The sequence below is a fragment of the Narcine bancroftii genome, chromosome 4, assembly GCF_036971445.1.
Source record: "Narcine bancroftii isolate sNarBan1 chromosome 4, sNarBan1.hap1, whole genome shotgun sequence".
Lineage (NCBI taxonomy): Eukaryota > Metazoa > Chordata > Chondrichthyes > Torpediniformes > Narcinidae > Narcine > Narcine bancroftii.
In genome coordinates, this window is record NC_091472.1 from 308,475,302 (window position 1) to 308,495,381 (window position 20,080).

General features: G+C 40.6%; 1 protein-coding gene across 1 annotated transcript in view; it reads left to right on the top strand.

Moving 5' to 3' along the window:
- The window catches only part of ube2e3 (ubiquitin-conjugating enzyme E2E 3 (UBC4/5 homolog, yeast)), a 143,843-nt gene extending 133,170 nt beyond the window's left edge, over positions 1 to 10,673 (top strand). Inside the window, exon 5 of the mRNA XM_069936235.1 lies at positions 10,040 to 10,673. Coding sequence (XP_069792336.1) covers positions 10,040 to 10,137 — 98 coding nt within the window. The 3' untranslated portion in view covers positions 10,138 to 10,673. The remainder of the gene's footprint in view (positions 1 to 10,039) is intronic.
- Positions 10,674 to 20,080: the final 9,407 nt, after the last annotated feature.

A 20,080-nucleotide genomic window follows, 5' to 3' on the forward strand; every position in this document is an offset into this window, starting at 1 on the left:
ATTAATGGGAGGGAAATTTTTGGAAAGGTTGGTGAGTAAGTTTGCAAATGATACATAGATTGGAGTTGTGGACAATGTAATTGTTTCTACAGATCACATAATCAACGTGTAATGAGCCCAATGGCAGAAGTTCTGCTGGTTTGTCCCTTTTTTGTTTGCTTAAATGTTACTCATTCATACTTACTGTACTTGTTTATCTTACTTTCTTTTGATAGTTCAATTGTCATATTATACGATTCCACAGACAGTAGGGGGAAAAAAAGCATGAAAAAGATGGAGATTGAGATAATTAGTGATATTAATATTCTTTGTGAGAATTGTAGCCCCTCTACTACTTTCAATTAAGTTTGGAGATCTCAGTCTTCTTATTTCTGAAACATTCCCTTGCTAACTAGTAAGAAGCCCTCAAGAGTGTACTCCAAAGCTAAATTTACAGGCACAATTTGGGCAGTAAAATGTTGAGTGGTGAACAGGATCCTGCTGAGCTTACAGTCTTGTAGCAGTTGCAGGTGGCTAGTCCAAGGTGGTCAGCTTCATTAATCTTCCACTCGTGTTGCAGTTTTTGCACTTCTGTGCCAACTGGAATCAGACTTTGATTCACATATTTGGATCCATGGAGGTTCAGAATTTTCTCAAATTTTTCTGAGATAATCCAGAATGAATGACTTTGATAAATAACTAGTGCATCTTGTGATTTGTTCCCAAATATGTGAGAGTGTGATGTATTCTACAATAAACACACATTTGAAGTTGCATAAATCCCTCCATTTATTAAAAAAAAAGATTTTCTTGCAGGTTTTATGATCTGCTGGGTCACCAAAAGTAATTAATTTTGTAAAATTTGAGTTCTAAAAATTTGTCAATGCAGCAAAATACTTGAGTCACTCGAATGCTATCAGGGAATACGATGCAAATCTGTGTCTGTTCAAGATATGATGTTTCATGGAGCAAAATTAGAGTATTTTGTAGGTCTTGTAGAAAAGGTGACTACATCAGTAGTTTAGGAAGAATATTTGAAATTAGATCAGAGTAAATTGATGTTGACAAATGTTTGTCTCAATGTAAAATTGGAGTCAGATTGTGCATGACCAAATGGGAAAATATCATCGTCAACTCGAAGTAAGAATTCTTGAGTTCCCCTTTTAATTGACAGGTTTGATTTATGATGTTTGGGAAATACAATCTTTGATTCATTATTCCTGTATTATTATTAATTTATTTCAAGATTTAGTAAGAAAAAAAATGTGAGACTTTCCCCCAAATGTTTTTGAGGCTGATTTCTTAGATTTTATTCATTTTTTTTGGAGATAATAAAGTGGTGTTGATTTTTTTTTATAGTTTGCAAAATCCTTGTAATGGTTGTTTCCCTTCGTAAATAATTGGCATGGAATCTCGTCCTTCATGTCCTGCTTAGCTGCATTTCTGTTTATGTAATGATTTTAGAGTTAAATTATGTGAAGTTTTTGAGAAAATTACAACAATCTTGTATTATCGGCTGTGCTGTGCTAGGATTTTCTGTGATTTGTGTAAGGTAAAACATCATGAGATGGGAATGTGTAAGGAGTTACCCTGGGCAGGGCTGTAACAAGATGTGAATGCATCCTTGTACTTACAAGATAAGAGAGACATTGATGGATTGAGAGGCAGGAAGCTAGCAGGGAAAGGATAGCAACAGTTTTAGTCATTGGACAAGTAATGATATGATGATGTTCTAAGCACGTATCCAAGGGTATAAAAAATCACCATTTTGCTGATAACGGCAGAATGCATTCTCCGACTAACATTGTTAGTCGCAAGTGTTACAATCCGGTAATAAAGAACAAAGAACCCTGATTTCGACTCAGTCTGGTGTTTGTCTCACTCATTCATGAACAAAGCAGACCTAACATTTGTCAAGCTCATTCTATTCCATAGCTGTTGTATTCAGGCTACATTGCTTTGTTCCCTCCCAATCCATTCATGTATAGGCTCTGTATCGAGACCTATAAACACAGGTTTGCTTGCAATGAGATATACATTTTTAATGATCTATATAGTATCTTTGGTACTTCAAAGCATCTCAGAGCAACAAATGCAATGCTTTTCAAATTACCTCATTCCCTTTCCCCACAATCATGATGTCACTTCCCAATTTTAAACTGTTATTTCTACAATTTGGTGCTTGAATCTTGTTTCAGTCCATTGATTAAATCATTTCTTCTCATCATCTGAAGCTATCAGCAATCTTCACTAGTTGACTGGATCATCATCCTATAGTGCCTGGCTGGTTAGCATTATGTGGTTGTTGTTCAGTACTTATCTATCTGGTGTAACCAGAGAAAAGCCTGTTTGGTTTCTCCTCACATTTTTCTATAGAACAATACGGTACAGTGCTGCCCTTTGGCCCATGATGTTGTATGACATATCTAAACCTTCCCTACCTCACACCCATAATCCTCTTTTTTTTTTTCTTGCATCTATGTGTTTGTCGAAGAGTCTTAAATGTCCCTATTGTAGCAGTTTCCACTACCACCCTTGGAAATTCATACATTTTGATCTACTCATTATCTTTTACTTTTAGAAAATGTGTTCATGAAGTTGATGTGGTGAAAAGTTCAATATCAGTCATTAATTAGTGGCTAAAAATTTCTACAAAATTCCATTTTAATTTATGTGAGACCCACGCAGACACTGAGAGAACGTGCAAATTCCTTTCAGATATTGCAGGATTTGAACCCTGGTCCGGCCCCAATCGCTGGTGCTTCAAAGATGTTGCACTAACTACTGTGCCAACCATGCTGCCCTACATCAACAATATTTCAAATGTTTTGACAATTTTATCCTATTTATTCTTGCCAACACGTGTATCATTTGCACGTGGGCATTTGAAGATTTCTATTCTGAATAACATCAAACTCTTTTTGATGAAATGTAGTATGATACTTGAGAGAAATAGCTGTTAGTCAAGTCTACTGATAGCTGTAGTGGAGTTCAAAACCATTTATGACCTGAGTTTATACAGCAGGGAATCAAAATGCCAAAATCATAATTAAGTGTATCGTACCACTGTCAATCGATGAAGGGAAATATGCATGAATTGACTCTGTTCCTTTGGTAGCAGAATGTGAAGCTGGAAATTGACTGGATTATGGGGGTAAACAAATTGCATTTCTAAATTATAAGGATGTAAGAGACCCAAGAATGTGATCTGACACACTTTAATGCCACTTTGGAAGGATATGTTATTCTGCAGTTTTTTTGAAAATGGAGACCAGAGCTCTAATCAAAATTGGTGGGGGGGGTCTGGCATTTAGAGTTCCCTGCTGGAATCTCAAGCAAAACACTATCTGCTGGGGGAACTCTGCATTTAACAGCATCAGTGGGAGAAAGAAAATTGTCACATATTTGGTTCTTTATGAAGGCTTCCAGCCTGAATCATTAATGGTTCTTTTTCTCCCTCTGATGCTGCTTGATTCGCTGAGTTCATCCAGCAGATTGTGTTTTGCTCTTACCCAAATTAACCATTTAAGGAAGGTGTGGTGCACACATAAATCACGTCAACATGATGGAGTGATTAAACGGCTTTAATTACCAAAAAACCTGAGCATTACTAATACACAACTTGGGCAAGTTCCAGGTATTGGAGCAAAAGGGAGCAAAGTCCAGGCATGTCTGCCTTTATTGGGAAATCTGGGGAAGAGCCAAGGGAGGGGTCTGGGAAGTTTAGGTAGATTTGGACTGGCCAGTCCAACATCTATATAAAGGCCTTTCACCACATTCACCCCATCTTTGAGATAGAATCTGGCGGGTGATGTGGTGACACAGAGCACACACTGCACTCTATTACTGTTACGAACCCAGAGGACCCCAAAACCCAGCAGCAATAGATATTCACCAAGACAAAGGGTTACTTAAACAAAAGTTTATTTTAATTACCTTTAAACATGAAAACAGGATCAAACTTTAACTTATTATTATTAACTTCCTTAACCCAACATACCCCTCCCCCTTCTAATTCTAAATGCACATGCATGTAATGTGTATGTAAGTTTAAAAAAGTCTTTTTATTCACAGTCCATTCTCACTTCTTACTCCACCAAGTTCCCTGGTTGCAGGCAATTCTTATACTGTGCACAGAATTTAACATTTAAGAATTTCACCAGGCTTTGGTGCTTGAAAGATTACTGCTCAAAGGAAGGTTCTGGTCGGTTTTCAGAGAGAGATTTGTTGTTCGCTGGACACCCACAACTGATTCTTTGTAACCAGCCACTTCAGTGACTTGACGAAGAAATTTGCCCCATCAGGGTTTTCCAGATGATAACCTCTTTCTTTCAGGTCATCACAGAGTTCCTTTTTGTTTCCCTTATTTCAAGTGTAACATTAGGCAGCCAGTCCTCTCCTCTTGTATGGACAACAAGGGCTTTGACCAGGCTGAACTAAGCAGTCACAACCCATCTTCAAAATGGGGTTTTTCCACAAGCTTGCCAGCGTGTCCTGATCCAATCCCAGATGATGCTGCTGAATGCTAGCACTGTCTTTCTCTCACTCATTCAGAGAAAAGCCTGTTATTTTTCTCTCTCTGCTTGCAAAAAGCACATTACCCTCTTAGAACAGTGAGCTACAGTCCAGACTCCGGACCTAATCCTCCGAGTTCTTTTATCTATTGTTTTTCAAAACAACAATCCATTAGTGAAGTCCCTTGGCACTCCCCAAATCTTTTGCAAAGGTATTTGGAGCCAGTCTGTCTGCTTGAGCAGAGCTCCAGTATTTTAAATGAGATTGGTTTTGAAGTGTGACCTACACAAAAAAAACCCACCACACTTTATCTCCCAAAATCATACCTATATTCTGTCACAATTACATATATACATAGTTCGTGTCCATCACAGGTTCAGCCTGTCTGGTGGTCGTATGATCCTCTTAACTTCTTCCAAGGTGCTGGATAAGGCCCCTGTTGTTCCTGTGCCAAGCTTGCAGGACTGTGTACCTGTGTGGGTGGAATTTCAGTTTCTGAGCCCTTCGCTGCCTGTTGGGTTGGGCTCCTTGCTGGTGAGATCTCTGTGGGATTGACTGCCGCAGGTACTTGGGGGATGGACGCTGTGTCAATTGACCACCTGGTTCTTCTGAGGTCACCTAATCAGTGTTAGTGTACTCTGCCCGGGCCAAGTCTCTGAGTGACACCGTGTCCTCCCTTCAGTCCTGGTACCGCACAAATACGTATTGTAGGTTCACATGTACCAGATGCACTTTTTCCACCAGGGGATCTGTCTTGTGGGGTCTGATAAGTCTGCGAAGAAGTACCGGCCCCATTGTCGTCAGCCAGACTGACATAGTGGTTCCAGATGCCGACCTCTTGGGAAAAGAAAAGTCTCTCATGGGGGGGGTGGCATTAGTCGCCATGCACAGCAGGGACCTGGTAACGTGCAGTGTGTCCAGTAGTACCTCATGCCACTGGGAGACGGGCATCCTTTTTGATGTGAGGACCAACAAGATTGCTCTCCAGATTGTATCATTCTTCCTCTCCACTTTTCCATTCCCCGGGGGTTGTAGTTAATAGTTTTGCTCGTGGCTATCCCCTCCGCCTGTAGGTACTGTCGCAGCTCCTGACTCACAAAGGAGGGACCCCTGTCACTGTGTATGTAGCTGGGGTATCCAAACATAGTGAATATGGTCTGGAGTGCTTTGATGTCCGTGGCTGCGGTCATATCCAGACAAGGGATAACAAACGGGAACTGGGAATACTCATCCACCACATTCAGTAAGTACAGATTCCTGTTATTGGATGGGAGGGGACCCTTGAAGTCCATACTAAGACGTTCGAAGGGACAGGTTGCCTTAATCAGTTGGGCTCCATCTGATATGTAAATATGCGGCTTACATTTGGCACAGATTGAGCAATTACGGGACCATTCCTGAGCCTCCTCAACTGAGTAAGCTAAATTTCTAGCCCTCTCAAAGTGATGCACCCCGGGGTGGCAGAGTTTGTCATGCCGGAAGTTCAGACAATCCGCTTGTGTGTTGGCACGTTGCCCGGGTCAAAGCACTGGGTGGCTCATTCAGCTTCCCGGGTCAGTATAAGATTTCATAATTATACATAAAGAGTTCAATTCTCCTCCACGTTATCTTATTTTTTATTTTACCCCGTTGTTTGTTGTTAAACCTCTGGTCTGTCAACAGGGTAAATGGTCTACCAGTTAAATAATGCCTCCAGCGGCGCACAACGTCCACTACGGCCTGGGCCTCTTTCTCAATTGCTGAGTTCCGGGCCCTGGAGTATTCTAGAGAAGCATGCCACTGGCTTGCCTGCCTGATTCAGTGTAGCTGCTAGGGCAATATCCCACTTGGAATGGGATCAATTTATCAATGGCATGCCTCGCTGCCATGGCAATCTCATCCTTGATGCCCGCGAAGGCTTTACAAACCTCCGCTGATGGGGAAAACTCGATTGTGGTCACTAATGACTGGGCCTTGTCTGCGTAATTGGGGACTCATTGGGCATTATAGGAAAAGAGGCTGAGGCCTCTCAGGTTCTGGGGAAACAGGAGTTCCCCATTCTCTCCGGGTCTGGGGACACGATCCCCCCCTCCACCATATACCCTAGATTTGCCAGCCATGAAGTGCGGAACACGCACTTCTTCTGATTATATATCAGGTTTAGGGTTTTTGCCGTGGCGAGGAATTTCCTTATATTCCTATCGTGTTCCTCCACATCATGGCCGCATATGGTGACGTAGTCCAAATACAGGAACATTGCTTTTAGTTTGTGACCATCCACTATCCCTTTGGAACACTGATACACCATTCGTCAGACCGAATGGCACCCTGAGGAACTGATGCTGTCGGCTTCAAAAGCCATGTAGGACCTGTCCTCTGGGCGGGTTGGGATCTGATGGTATGCCGACAAGGTCTATGGTGGAGAAGAACCTATATTAGGCTATCTCATTCACCATGTCGGTGATTCGGGGTGGGGGTAGGCATCCAGTAATGTAATCTATTCACAGTCTGGCTGCAGTCTGTTTCCCCCCCCCCCCCCCCCCTTTAACCACCAGCATCTGCATTTGCCTGGGGCTGTTGCAGAGCTCGATGATGCCTTCAGCCAACAGTCTCTGGACTTCTGTTTTAATGAAACATCTGACCTCCAGGCTATTATCTCCTGCTTTTGGTGGCTATCTGTCTGCAATTTTCTGAAAAATGCTCAAATAGTGGGGGTGGAGGGACCCGAAGGCTGGACAGCCCAAACATACCGTCGAGCTTACCGTTGAGATTGGCTGGGCTGGATTCCTTGTTCTGCACTGTGATTGGAGCGTGGAGACCATCAAACTGCATCGTTACACTTTCTAGCTGACACTGGAAGTCTAACCCCAGGATAACTGGGACACAGAGTTTTGGCATTACCATGATTTTAAAATCCCTGTACTTCCTGCCCTAAACCCTTGGGTCTTCCTGACAAATACCCACACGTCTCTGTGGACTGGGTTTTAGATTCCAGGGATATTCGGAGACACCTTCAGGACACAGTGCATTATTAAACCTAGGTGAATAAAACTTTTAATGCTCCATGTCAGACAAACATCCCGTGACACAGCCATTTATCTCGGTGTTCGTCATCGATCGCATCAGCTGGTGAGGCCTATTCTGATCCAGCGTCACGGAGGCCAGGGTTAGGTCTGATTTAGAGTCACCATTGTACCATTCCTAGTGGTAATATGTCGGACTCGGTGTCTTAGAAGATGGCCGCCACCAGTACTCGCACATGCTTGGGACCGGAGGTGAAGTTAGCGCTCACTGATCTGAAGCCGGAAGTGATGTCAGTGATCGTCATCTTGCTAACAGCTCCCTCTAAGATGGTGATCCATCCCTCCTATCGCACGCAGCACTGCTGGTAGTGGGCTCTCCCCGGCACACCTTCGCATAGTGCCCTTAACTACATTCCTGGCCGGGCAGAACTTTAATGGGGAGGCGGTGGGGGGAATACTTGGCCAGCCTGCACAACCCACACTTCCTGGCCTTCGCTGCCGTCGGTACCATATCCCAACATGGCAGTACCCTCATTCCCCATGAGAACGCCGGACTGCCAGCGGTGTAGGCCTCACAGCTTTGCACCGCATTCTCCGTCGCCTCCCACAAATCCAGTACTTCTTGCAACATGCAGTTACCTTTTTCCAGAGGTCTTTGACGGATCTGGGTCAATAGCATGTTTGTTAGCAGTCCATCCAGCATCAGCTCATCGGCATACTCAGAGGCACTCACCACGGTACACCCGCAGCTCTAACCAGCTTCAACAGTTCACCCGTGTGAACTGTGCAAAGGGCTCCCCAGGGGCTTGACCCTGGGTCATTAGTTTGTACCTTGCATTCATTGGGTTCGTTGGGGTTCCATACTGCTTCTGCAGCAGACCCATCGCCTCATCATGTGTTTGGCAGTCTCTAATTATTTGAAATGCCCGATCACCCACAAATGCAAACAAGAATTGTACTTATCTAAAGCATCCCTCGGGTTGTGGTGGCACATAAACGTATGCATCCCGTGCAGCAACCTCTCGAAGGTAACGCCTGCGTTGGGTTCCCTGGGTTCAATCGTGAGTGTAGTCAGCCAGCAGACTTCTCCCATTACCTTCTGCAGACCCCAGGGATGCGTCCGCTACTGCACCACGTAGTTGACTCGTCTCCACCGTCTGTGGGCTGGGTGACCAGGCATCTTCCCAGTCGCTGCTGTTTTGTCCTGTATGCTGAGCTTCCATGGGTTTTGTTTTGGTAATTAAATAGTGGTGCACAGAATAATCACATGGACATGATAGAGTGATCAAATGGCTTTGAGCATTACTGATACACGACTTGGCCAGGTTCCAGGTACAGGAGCAAGAGGGGGCAAGTCCAGACACACCAGCCTTTATTGGGAAATCCGGGGAGGGGTTAGGGAAGGTCAGGTAGGTTCAGACTGGCCAGTCCATACATCTATACAAATGTCCTTCACCACAGAAGGGAAAAGAGCAAGTAAAATCCTGAAGAGTTAAATGGACATTCCCTTGGAAATTATAATTTTGAAGCAGTAAAAAGAGTCATTTTATAGAAATTTCATTTGATGCAAGTGCAGGTGACCACTCCACCTCTCCATCCTGTTTTAGAGAGTTTTTGTTCCAACAAAACAATTGATATCTTGAGCCCTTTTTCCAGTGGCACCCCATGTTGTTTTCTTGCAGGTGTTATGCGTTACTGGGCCATTTTATTGGGAATGACAAAATGACCCACTGTCATAATTTAACAGTTGAGGCCAACATTAAAGTCAGGATGGAGAGGGGATGTACGTGGTTTGTGGATTAGGTAAGAGTTTAGAAAGTGGGGAGATTGGGGGATAGAAGAATAAGATTTGAGATTAGGGTTCATGGGAGAAAGATGGTGCAATGCATTAAAACACAGTGATAGTGGAAGTTCAGTCAAAGCCAGGGGGTTACTTTTTGGAGACTGTTTTTCAGAGCTTTCTATTGGACTTAGCTACTGCAGCTCCTCAATGCAACGCATCAGAGAAAATGCTTGGCAGATGAATAGTGCGCGCTCTGGCATGTCATCAGACTGGACAAACTATGGCAAATTCTTTAAGAGTAGATTTCATTCCATTTTTAGGCAGTGATTTGTGAAATCCATGAGGAAAAAATTCTGTTACTCAAACTGCCATAGGTGAGATTCCCAGTATACTAAAAATAAGCTTCATAATTTTACATTAGTCTTTTCTCCATGTAAAAGAAAGATTAAAATTGGTGCTGCATACAATTTAAACAGTGAAGATGAGAAATACCTTGCCTCTCTGCAGGAATGGGTAATTGGAAAAAAATGCTGTTAAATCATTGTTCCTTTAGAAACTTGAAGTTTGAGAGATGTTTATTGATGTTAAGTTCACATTGGTTTACTTTTGAAAAATAATGATCTACGTAATACAGTGCTAAATTGATTGTTTAGTGGAACAGAAGTGGTAAATTCAATGAAGGGGAATGAAGGGATTTGTGAAGTGGATAAAGCATTGTCTTTTTTTTCTTTTGGCTCATTCAATTATTTTTTTTTGACAGCGGATCCTCTCGTTGGGAGCATAGCAACCCAATATTTGACCAACAGAGCAGAACATGACAGGATAGCCAGACAGTGGACCAAGAGATATGCAACATAAATTGCATCACTTCCTGTGCAGTGAATTGGAGCAGGAGGCATTATTTACAATGTGCAACAATTCTTTATAGCCTTTACAATACGGACTTCTGTGTATATGTTATACTGATTCTAATCTCTGCTTTTATCTTTTCAATATTGGGACAAGACCCTGTAAAAGGTAAATGCTATTGAAGTAGATCTTTGTAGCAGTAGATTAGTTATGTTTAAATGCCTACTTGCAAGTCTGCTTCTTTGGGATATGAAAATGTATTTTGTGATGTAATAAGGAAAATGTTCCTCACGTCAACCAAATATTATGGTGCATTTTAGCTGAATCCATTATCTGTATGAAATCTATGATAGCTGTAGATTATTAGAGTTTTGGCATTCGTATTAGATTTGGTTCCATTTCTGATCATGTGGTACATGCTGTTGTGAATCCGTTTTACCTTTTGTCAATTTGTAATGAAGAGATTTCATTTAAAACTTTGTAGCTCTAAATAATGAGCATCTGATGTATCATCTCAAAACACAATAAACTTGTTTCTGAGGTTATTTATTTATTTTATATTTGTCATGTTATTTGGTTGGCAAGGTAACATATTGAACTGGATATTTGGATGTAATTGTTATTGATGGTTGTTTCCATAGAAGTGGCAAAATCATTTGATAACTGATGTGGGTGCTGTAAAAGTAGATGCTTTGAAAATAACCATAATATTGGGGTAGGGAGGGAAAAAGCACATATTCATGAAATACAGTATTAAGTAATATAGCTCTGGTGTATAAAGTTCACAAAGTAAACTGGTAGACTAGCATAAGCATGTAATTGTCATTAGGCATAAGAGGAGAATCTAATAAATAATGATAAATGGTGACAGTGTGATCAAATCCCAATCTATTTCTGTTTTGAATTGTTAGAATTTTAATATTAAAGTGTAGATGTTTCTGCAATGTGAACTGAGCGATAAATGCACCATGGTGGGTTTCTCTGGTCTATGACGGCCTGAAGTGGTTTGATTTTAAATGGTATTTTCCTGTATTTTAATATTTTAGCTAAACAGGACATGTTTTTCATTAAATTTAACTTTTTAGACTTTTTCAAATGTTTAAACATTACCTACCTACTGGTTCAAAGAGTTGTGTAACATTAAAATGTTTAAAATGCATTGCACCCATTTATATTGGAGGTTCTGTTCTGGATATATAAATAAATATGAGATGGGAAAGGAGCATGTCACAAATTCATTTAATATAATTGCATAAAATTGGATTAAATTTATTTTTAAAGGACTTAAATGTGATTGCATTTTATCAATAGTTCAGAAGAAACCTGCTGACATGATGACCCTGCTCTGTATTTTGACAGCCACGTTGCAGTGGTGCAGCTATAGCAAAGAAGCTGAAGGTCAGGTGCTGTTGTATCTGGCTTCTCAGACCACCTTTGCGCTCGGGACCCAAGTCCATGGCTGGCTGCTGAGCAATTGGATACACTTCATGCTTAGTTCTTCTGATATATGCCAGGCTAGCAAGTAGTTCAATTTAAATATTTTTCTTCGGTAAAACATTTTTAAATGTTTTAATTAAATTTGTTAACATCAGAATTCATCATTTTATTTGTTTCCATTGCTTTAAATTCCTCTGACATAGATATTTAGAAATTATTTGAAAATTCTTCAGCCTAGTTGTGTAAAGGTCATCAGCGATAACCTTTGAGACCTGCCTCCACTCATTGTATGTGATGGCCACAACTACTGGTTTAGAGCTGTAAAGCTGTGGTTCTGACATGTATCAGGAGAGCTTGAGCTGTAGTTAGATTAAGCTTAATTAGATGAATGATCATCTCAGAATATCTTGGATAATAATTTGTGTCATGTTCATCTAACTTGTGTTTTGGTGTTGTTTTATAATTTTGCATGATGAATTTATTATGCAAAGTAGCCAAGCTGGGGAGAAGACTAGATTTGGGCTACAAATGTACATATTATTGCCACAAAGATCATTTTGTATGTCGTCAGTCAAATGTCCAACTATCTGAAGACATTGTAACTGCACCTCCTTGCTTGGAAGCAGAATTTATTATAGATTGATTGAATTAGAGAGAGCAATAGAGAAACTGACCAAGCAAAATCTTTGTGTGTGACCTTAAATTTATCTTTCCATGCTGATACATTCAACATCCAGGAATTTTTACCTTAAAGTACTAGTATGCTTGCAATAGTGATATGTCTGTCCACGGTCTTGTGTATTGCCAAGTTGAGGCCACTTGTATTCACCAGATAGCATCGATGTCGACCTCTAATTTCCATGAAGCCCTCCTCCAGTTTATCTTTCCTTCATCCCATTATCTCTTGTTCTCCAGCTCCTCAGTCCCTTTCTTCTATCAGACAGTTATCTTTCTTTGTACTCTGCTCTCTCCCGGAATCACCTCCTGCCCCCCCCCCCCCCCCCCACTTTACCAGTATCCATCTTTTGTTATGAGTCCAGAGGACCCCAAAATACAGCAACAATAGAAATTCACCAAGACAAATGGTTACTTAAACAAAAGTTGCTTTCAATTATCTTTAAACATGAAAACAGGATCAGACTTTAACTTACTATTAACTTCACCTAACTTAACCCCCTTCTAATTCTAAGTTCAAAAAAAGCTATTTGATTCACAGTCCAATCTCCCTTCAAACTCCTCCAAGTTCACTGGTATCAGGCAATTCTTATACTGTGCACAGAATTTAACATTTATGAATCTTCACCAGGCTTTGGTGCTTGAAAGGTAAATGGTTACTGCTCAGGAAAGTTCTTGTCGGTTTTCAGAGAGAGATTTGTTGCTTGTTGGACACCTACAACTGATCCCTTTTGATCAGCCACTTCAGCATCTTGCTGAAGAAACTTCCCCCATCAGGGTTTTCCAGATGATAACCTCTTTCAGGTCACCACTGAGTTCCTTATTGTTTCCCTTATTTCAAGTGAAACATTACGCAACCAGTCCTCTCCTCTTGTCTGGACCACAAGGGCTTTGACCAGGCCGAACTAAGAACTCAACCCGTCTTCAAAAATGGGGTTTTCCCACAAGCTTTCCAGCTTGTCCTGTTCCAGTCCCAGCTGCTGCTGTAGAACTGAATTCTCTCTCTCTCTCTCTCGCTCTCTCTCTCTCTCTCTTTCTCTCTCTCTCTCTCTCTCTCTCTCACACACACACACACACACACACACACACACACACACACACACACACACACAGAAAACCACATGACCCTCAGAACAGCCATTTGCACTCAAGTCCGACTGTGGCTCTTGACCTGATCTTCTGACTCCGTTCATCTGTTGCTTTCCAAAACAATAATCCATTACTCTACAGCATGTCCAATTAACACCTACTTGTGGAGTCCTTATCGGCATTCTTTAAAGTTTGTGCAAACGCACCCGGATCCTGGACTCTCTGGCTTGAGCAGAGCTCCAGCATTTTAAATGTGATTGGTTTTAAAGTATTTGTATATGACCTTCACTAATAAAAAAACCTGCCACAATTTATCTCCTTTTAAAACATATCTATATACAATACAAAATATAATATAATCTGTAACACTTTCACCTGCCTGCCTGTGTTTCCTCCTCCCACACCTTATTTTTGACATTCCTGAAGAAGTGCTTAGGCTTGAAATGGCGACAGCCTTTTGCTTTCTATAGATACTGCATGATCTACTGAGTTTATCCAGCACGTTTATGTACTGCAAAATAATCAAATGATGTTTGGCATCCATTTCAAATATTTAAGCTTTAATGTAGCTTTTAATTTTGTGAAAAATACATGGATGCAATGATAAATTCAGAGCAAAGCAAAAGGAGCCCTTGTTAAACCAGTCTGAGTGTCTGTGTTGAATTTCACATGCTTGAAGCATGAAGTACAAAAAAGTATGTTGTAGTGATTAAAATGATGGTGAACTTCACATGAGCAAACAAAAAAAAATCTGAATTGAGTAGATGAGGGGCTGGGTTCTATTGGACATCTTGGGTATTGCTTCTGTCTTATGTAATCCCTGGGGGTGGAGGATAACGCTTTCAGTTCAGCTCTGTGGGTCCTTAATTGGCTTATAAGACCTTATGAACCTCTGCCTCAGTAAGAGAATGAAGTTGGGTCGCAGGGACTGTGATGTGCCTTTCCATCAGTTTTACTGGTTTTCCACTTGTTTACAATCAAGGGCGTCTAGGTGCCTTACCTGATGCTGTTTCCCCATTTTCTTTTGTCGGGATTTGATGTTGTATCTTAAAAGCAGCTTTTTAAGGACATCCTTGAGGTATTGTCCTGGTTATCTATTGCTGCTGCGAAGTACAAATGTCTATAGGGATCCTCAGGGATGGAAGCAACAGTTAAGTACAAGTAGAGCCCAAATGCTGAGGATGTTGATATAGCATGGATTTTGATGGTTGGATGTGATATTTTGGTGATACTTGTGTGTTTTGAGTACCTGCTGCAGGTTTGTCCACATCTCAGAGAGTGGGAATTACAGCCATCTGGTATCCATGAGCGTGGTTCCATGAGTTCTTCGAATTAACTTTTTTTAACCCCCTGACAGGGTGCGCGGTAATGCTGTGGTGAATCTCATCATCAGAAGGGTGAAAAGTGATCCAGGGTTTTGATCTTCAGGGACTGATATTGTGCCACAGGCAGGTTGGCAGAGGGCTTTTGTTCTTTGCAGATGTAAGGCACATTCTCTCAGGACTTGATGAATAATTCAGTTTTGACTTGGAACTTGGCCTCTGTGATCCACATTCTACATCTCTAAGTGAGGTTGGAATGAAATGTGGACAGGACCTATCCTGGACCCACCTCACCTCATTAGGAAGGCTCAGCAATACATACAATTCTAAGGAAGTCGACAAGACAAGGCTACCAGCCCTGATCTTGATAATATTTTATAGAGGTACAATTGAGTGTCCAGTCTGGCTGCATCATTGTATGGTACTGTGGTGGCTACAAAGCATCTGATCAGATGTTAATACAGAGGATCCTAAAAATGGCCAGTGAGATCACTGAGGGGCGGGGTTCCCTTTCGTCTATTGAAAACATTCAGTGGGAGTGTTGACTAAATAGGGCAAGAATTATTGAGGATCTCCACTAATAACTTTGACCTGCTACCTTGGTAGGAAGTACAGGAGCTTCGAAATTTAGGAAATAGCATCTTCCTGAAGATTGATCCAAGATTGATGAATGGTATCCTGCTACCTCAGGTCCCTTGTCAATGACACTAAATGTTCCAGAATATTTATACCTATTTATTTTATACATTTCTGCATGCAAGTTATTTTTATGTGTTGGGTGAGTAATGTATTTTGTGTGTGCACTGGTTTTACAGTCAGCTGATAGGAAACTGGAACTTCAGATGCTGGGAATATTTAGCAGATCTTTGCAAAGAGAAACAATTTTTCATTTTGCCGGGCTCTCTTCAGAACTAGCAAAAGTTAAATTTAAATGTGTATTACATTTTAGTTAAAAAAATGAGAGGTTAAAAGAGTAGCATGAACATTGGTAAAGAGATAGCCAACAAGAAAGACTGCCTGACCCAAATGGTGATGCCACAGGCTGTATGAGTAGGGTTAAATGTTGTTCATTCTTGCTGATAATAGAGGAAAAATAATAAATATTTCAACTAAATAGGGGTTGGGTATAGGGAGAATGTAAGAAAAGTATATTGATCCCAAGATTAGCCATGATCTTGTTGAATGGAAAGCAGGCTTGAGGGACAAATTGGCCTGCTGCCCATGACTTGTGCATTTTGCTTTCCGAAGATAATAGATGGAGATTGCAATACTTATAGTTATTCTTTTGCCTTTGTGAAGCATAACTAATAAGATTTTCTCACTTGCTACAAGTATACTTTGATTCACTACCATGCTGTTTGTATTAGAACTACGTAACTAGTCCTTGTCCTGTCTCCGTAGACCTACAAATTTCCCTCATTGATGTATTTATCAAATTTTCTTTTGAACTGTCTTGTGAATGCTTACAGAGAATGAATGTTAAATTATCTTGGCTGCTTTTATTTCTCTCAAATACTTCTAGCTCTTCTTCTAATTAATATCTATGCCCTCTTTTATTGACTCATCCCAATGGAAACAATTTATTTTGCCACTCCAACCTCTCTTTGATCTTCTCTGGACAAAAAAAACAATCTAATCTACAGTTTCTCACCACAATTGAAATTGCTCATCACTTTTGTCATTCTCTTTTTTCTGAGGTATGCAAAATTGACCTCGATGTTTAAGATGAGGCCTGAGCAGTTCTTCACAAAAGATTAGTGGAAGATGCCATTCTCAACTTGTTCATCATTGTTAAAGAATTGATTTGGATGCACAGGACCTCCTGCGCACCCTTCAAATGGTACGGTAATTTTTACCTTGCATAGTCTTTCCCAATTCATTTTGTAATAAATACATAAAAATGTACCTGCAAATGTCTGTCCACCTAAGAGTGTCTCCCCACCACCCAGAGGTCCAAGACCATAACTCACATTGTTATTAATTCAAGATCATGTCAGGATTGCTAAATTTCAACAGTGATTCAAAATCTTTCACATTTCATAGCCGTGGAATCATAATTAGATACTGGTCAAAACGTGCATTTTCCTTGCTTAATACAATGGGCTTCCCTGTGTTTTCAAAACAAAATTATCTACTCTGATTTGTTTCCCACAAAGTCATAAAGGTTTCGGGACTGTGCTGAATGGATGCAGACTTGAGGATATCAAATATTTCTTTTGACCATGCTGCTTTTCTGAAGAATGTGGTGTTGCACACCAAGAGATAACTAAAGCAAGATTATAAGTGAAATAAAACTTTCAAGGGATAGGCCATGATTCAGCTTCTAGACAAGTGAAAAGAACTTAATTGTAGCTGTTGAAACAGCTGTGTTTAGACATACAGCATGATAACAGGACATTTTTGCCCAAGAGCCCATTCCACCAAATGACACCAAATTGACTATAACCCCTCCCGCCCCCTGTACTTTTTGAATGGTAGGAGGAAACCCATGCAGACACAGGGAGAACATACAAACTCCTTGCAGATAGTGCGGGATTCTAATCTCTTCCAATCGCTGGTGCTGTAACAGCATTGAGCTAACCATGCCACTTTAGGAGAATATATCCATCTCAAAATGTGTTTTTAAATATTTAAAATTCCATACATGCAGTAACTACAATTGTTAAAATAATACAGATATTTTAAAAAAGAAATTGATTACATACATGATTTAACCCCACCCCAAAAAGCCCCTCCCTCCCTCCCAACCACCCCCTCAAAGAAACAATGTACAAAATGAAAAAAAAAATTTGAGAATTTAAAAAAAAGAGAAAAAATAAATCTTTGGATTGCAGAGAAAGATGTCGTCCTGTACAATTACCAGCTAATGTAAACATAGAGGAGAATCCTGCAGGTCTAGAGGGATGAGAAGGATATCGTTACAAATTTAATCCAATTGTTTGGGTATAAGGGTGCCAAATTCGTTAAAACAAAGTTTCATGATCCAGAAATTGTGTGATTTTTTTTTTTTTCCTCAGGAATACAACTTTGAATTTCAGCATGCCGCCAAGGTATGCGGCTTCCAAGTAATTACAGTACATTTCCTTGCTACCGCTAATGTTAATTTAACCAATTCCCATTGATAAATTGATAGTTTTAATCTAGGTCTTGTACCTTCAATATTTCTTAATAAAAATAAATCAGGACTTTGTGGAAAACCAATTTCTATAACTTGTTTCAAAAAGTTACGAAAAACTGCCCAAAAGGGCCTTGCATTAGGACAAGACCACATTGAAAGTAGAAAGGATCCTACATCTTCACCACACCTAAAATATTGGTTTGATAAATCTGATTTTGGTCTATTCAACTTCTGTGGTGTAAGATATAATTGATGTTAAAAAAATTATATTGAACTGATAATTATATCTTACATTAATAGTATTTGTCATACAATTCCTACATTAATTTTCCCTTGTTTGTTGATCAATTATAATATTTCCCATCTTTGTCAAGATCTATGTTATTCTAGTTTGGAAGTTCCTGCTTGTAATAACGAATATATCAAAGAAGTGAATTTTCTAACAATCCCACTCCTAATAAGTTCTACTTCAGTACAACTAGACAGAAACAAAATTGGTCAAAGCCTGTTCTCAAATATAGTCTTAACTGAAAATAAAAAGATTATTATGTGGCATAGCATATTTGTTTCTCAATTGTCAAATGACATTTAATTGACCTCTTTCATAATACTCTTCAACATTAACAATCTCTTAAAAAACCAGATATTCAAAAAATTGATTATCTCTTGAAAAGCTAAAAAGTCAGTAGTAGTTGCTAAAGGCTACGCTTCAGGAAGACTTAGAGCCTTATTCTTCTGCTTCCTGGAGAGTGTGGGAGAACAGAGAGAATTCAGTGTTCAAGTGCATAGTTACATGAAAGTGGCAAATTAGGTGGACAGAGCAGTGAAGGTGATGTTTTGCAGGCCCACAATCACAGGGCAGGGTATTGACTACAAGGTGATGCATTGGAATCCTGTGTACAGTTCTAGCTTGCATCTATAGGAAGGCTATCAAAAAGTTGGAAGGGGGGAGTTGTTCAAGTGAACCGGTACGGACTTGAAGGGCCAATATGGCCTGTTTCCGTGCTGTAAACGGTTATATGGTTCTGGTTAAACAAAATTAGTAAAGAATCTGTTCTCTTGTCCTGGAATAAAAATCTTCAAAGTCGTAGTGTGTCGAAGGACAAATTTGTAACCTTTATCGTAAAGAATTTTCTCAGCTGAATTTAATTCTTTCCTCCCTCTCAACAGATCTTCACTCAAATCAGGGTAGAATAAAATTCTATCCCTTTCCAATAGCAAAAGGCCTTGTCATTTCCTTGCTCCTTTTACAGCAAGACTTAGAACGTACTGTTTGTCTTGATAGCACAGAAACTTTATTATTATGGAATGTGGATTTTGACGAGGGTCACAGAGCCTTATGGGCTCTTTCAATTTCAATCACATTCTCGAAATTATCTTCTCCCAGTACTTTAGGAATCCATTCTTGAAAGAAATGAATCCTTCTGAAAGGCCTACTATTTTAATATTTTTTTCTACTAAAATTCTCCAAAATACTCAGAGCTTTTCATTTACTCTAAGCTAGTAGTTGTATTTTCCACATTAGATACCCGTCTTCAACGTGCTGTACATCATCCTTCACTCTAGACATTGTTTCTTCCATTTCCTCCAATTTCCTCATTTTATTTGCGACATCCAACACTTTATTTGTTTCTGCTTTCATTTCTTTGATTTCAGCCGCTCCAGAAAGATCTGCTAAAACGGCAGACAAGAGGTGTGACCATCATTAAAGGTGAGCATGTCGCTCATGAGGGCGGAAGGAGCCCTGTTCCCCCAAACGGTCGAGCCATGCTTTGAGAGCCTGAAAGTGCAGGTTGATATCTCCTTGATGGCCACATACTTCCCTTGTTTCAGGGGGTGCTGGAGGAAGGCGATGTCCTGATCAAGTGATAGCAGCACGAGTCATCAGTGGAGATCTGGTGAATGGTGAACTGTGCCTCGGCCTGCTGGGATCACACCCATGGTTGAGATGTCCAGAAGCCTGGCAGCTTTAACGATACGGTGTTGATTGTCGGTTGGCCCTCCATTGTCGGGTCCTAAGCGCCACTTCGACCAATCGGGGTCACCACTGTATAGCAGGGTCACTACAGTTATAGTTCAAGGTATGATGGAGTTATAGCTCAAGGTTGAAGACTCGGACCAAGGGACTGTAATCGACACTGGCTTTATTGAGTTGCAGTTTTGCCTTTTATAGGCCTCACCACCGGGACGTGGCTTTAGTGGGGCTGGCTGCCGATGGGCTGGCCTGGATGCACGGGCCTGGATTGGACCCCCTGTGATCCGCTGGTGGTGATTGGTCAATTCAACCGCTATTTCTGCAGTCTGGGAGCAG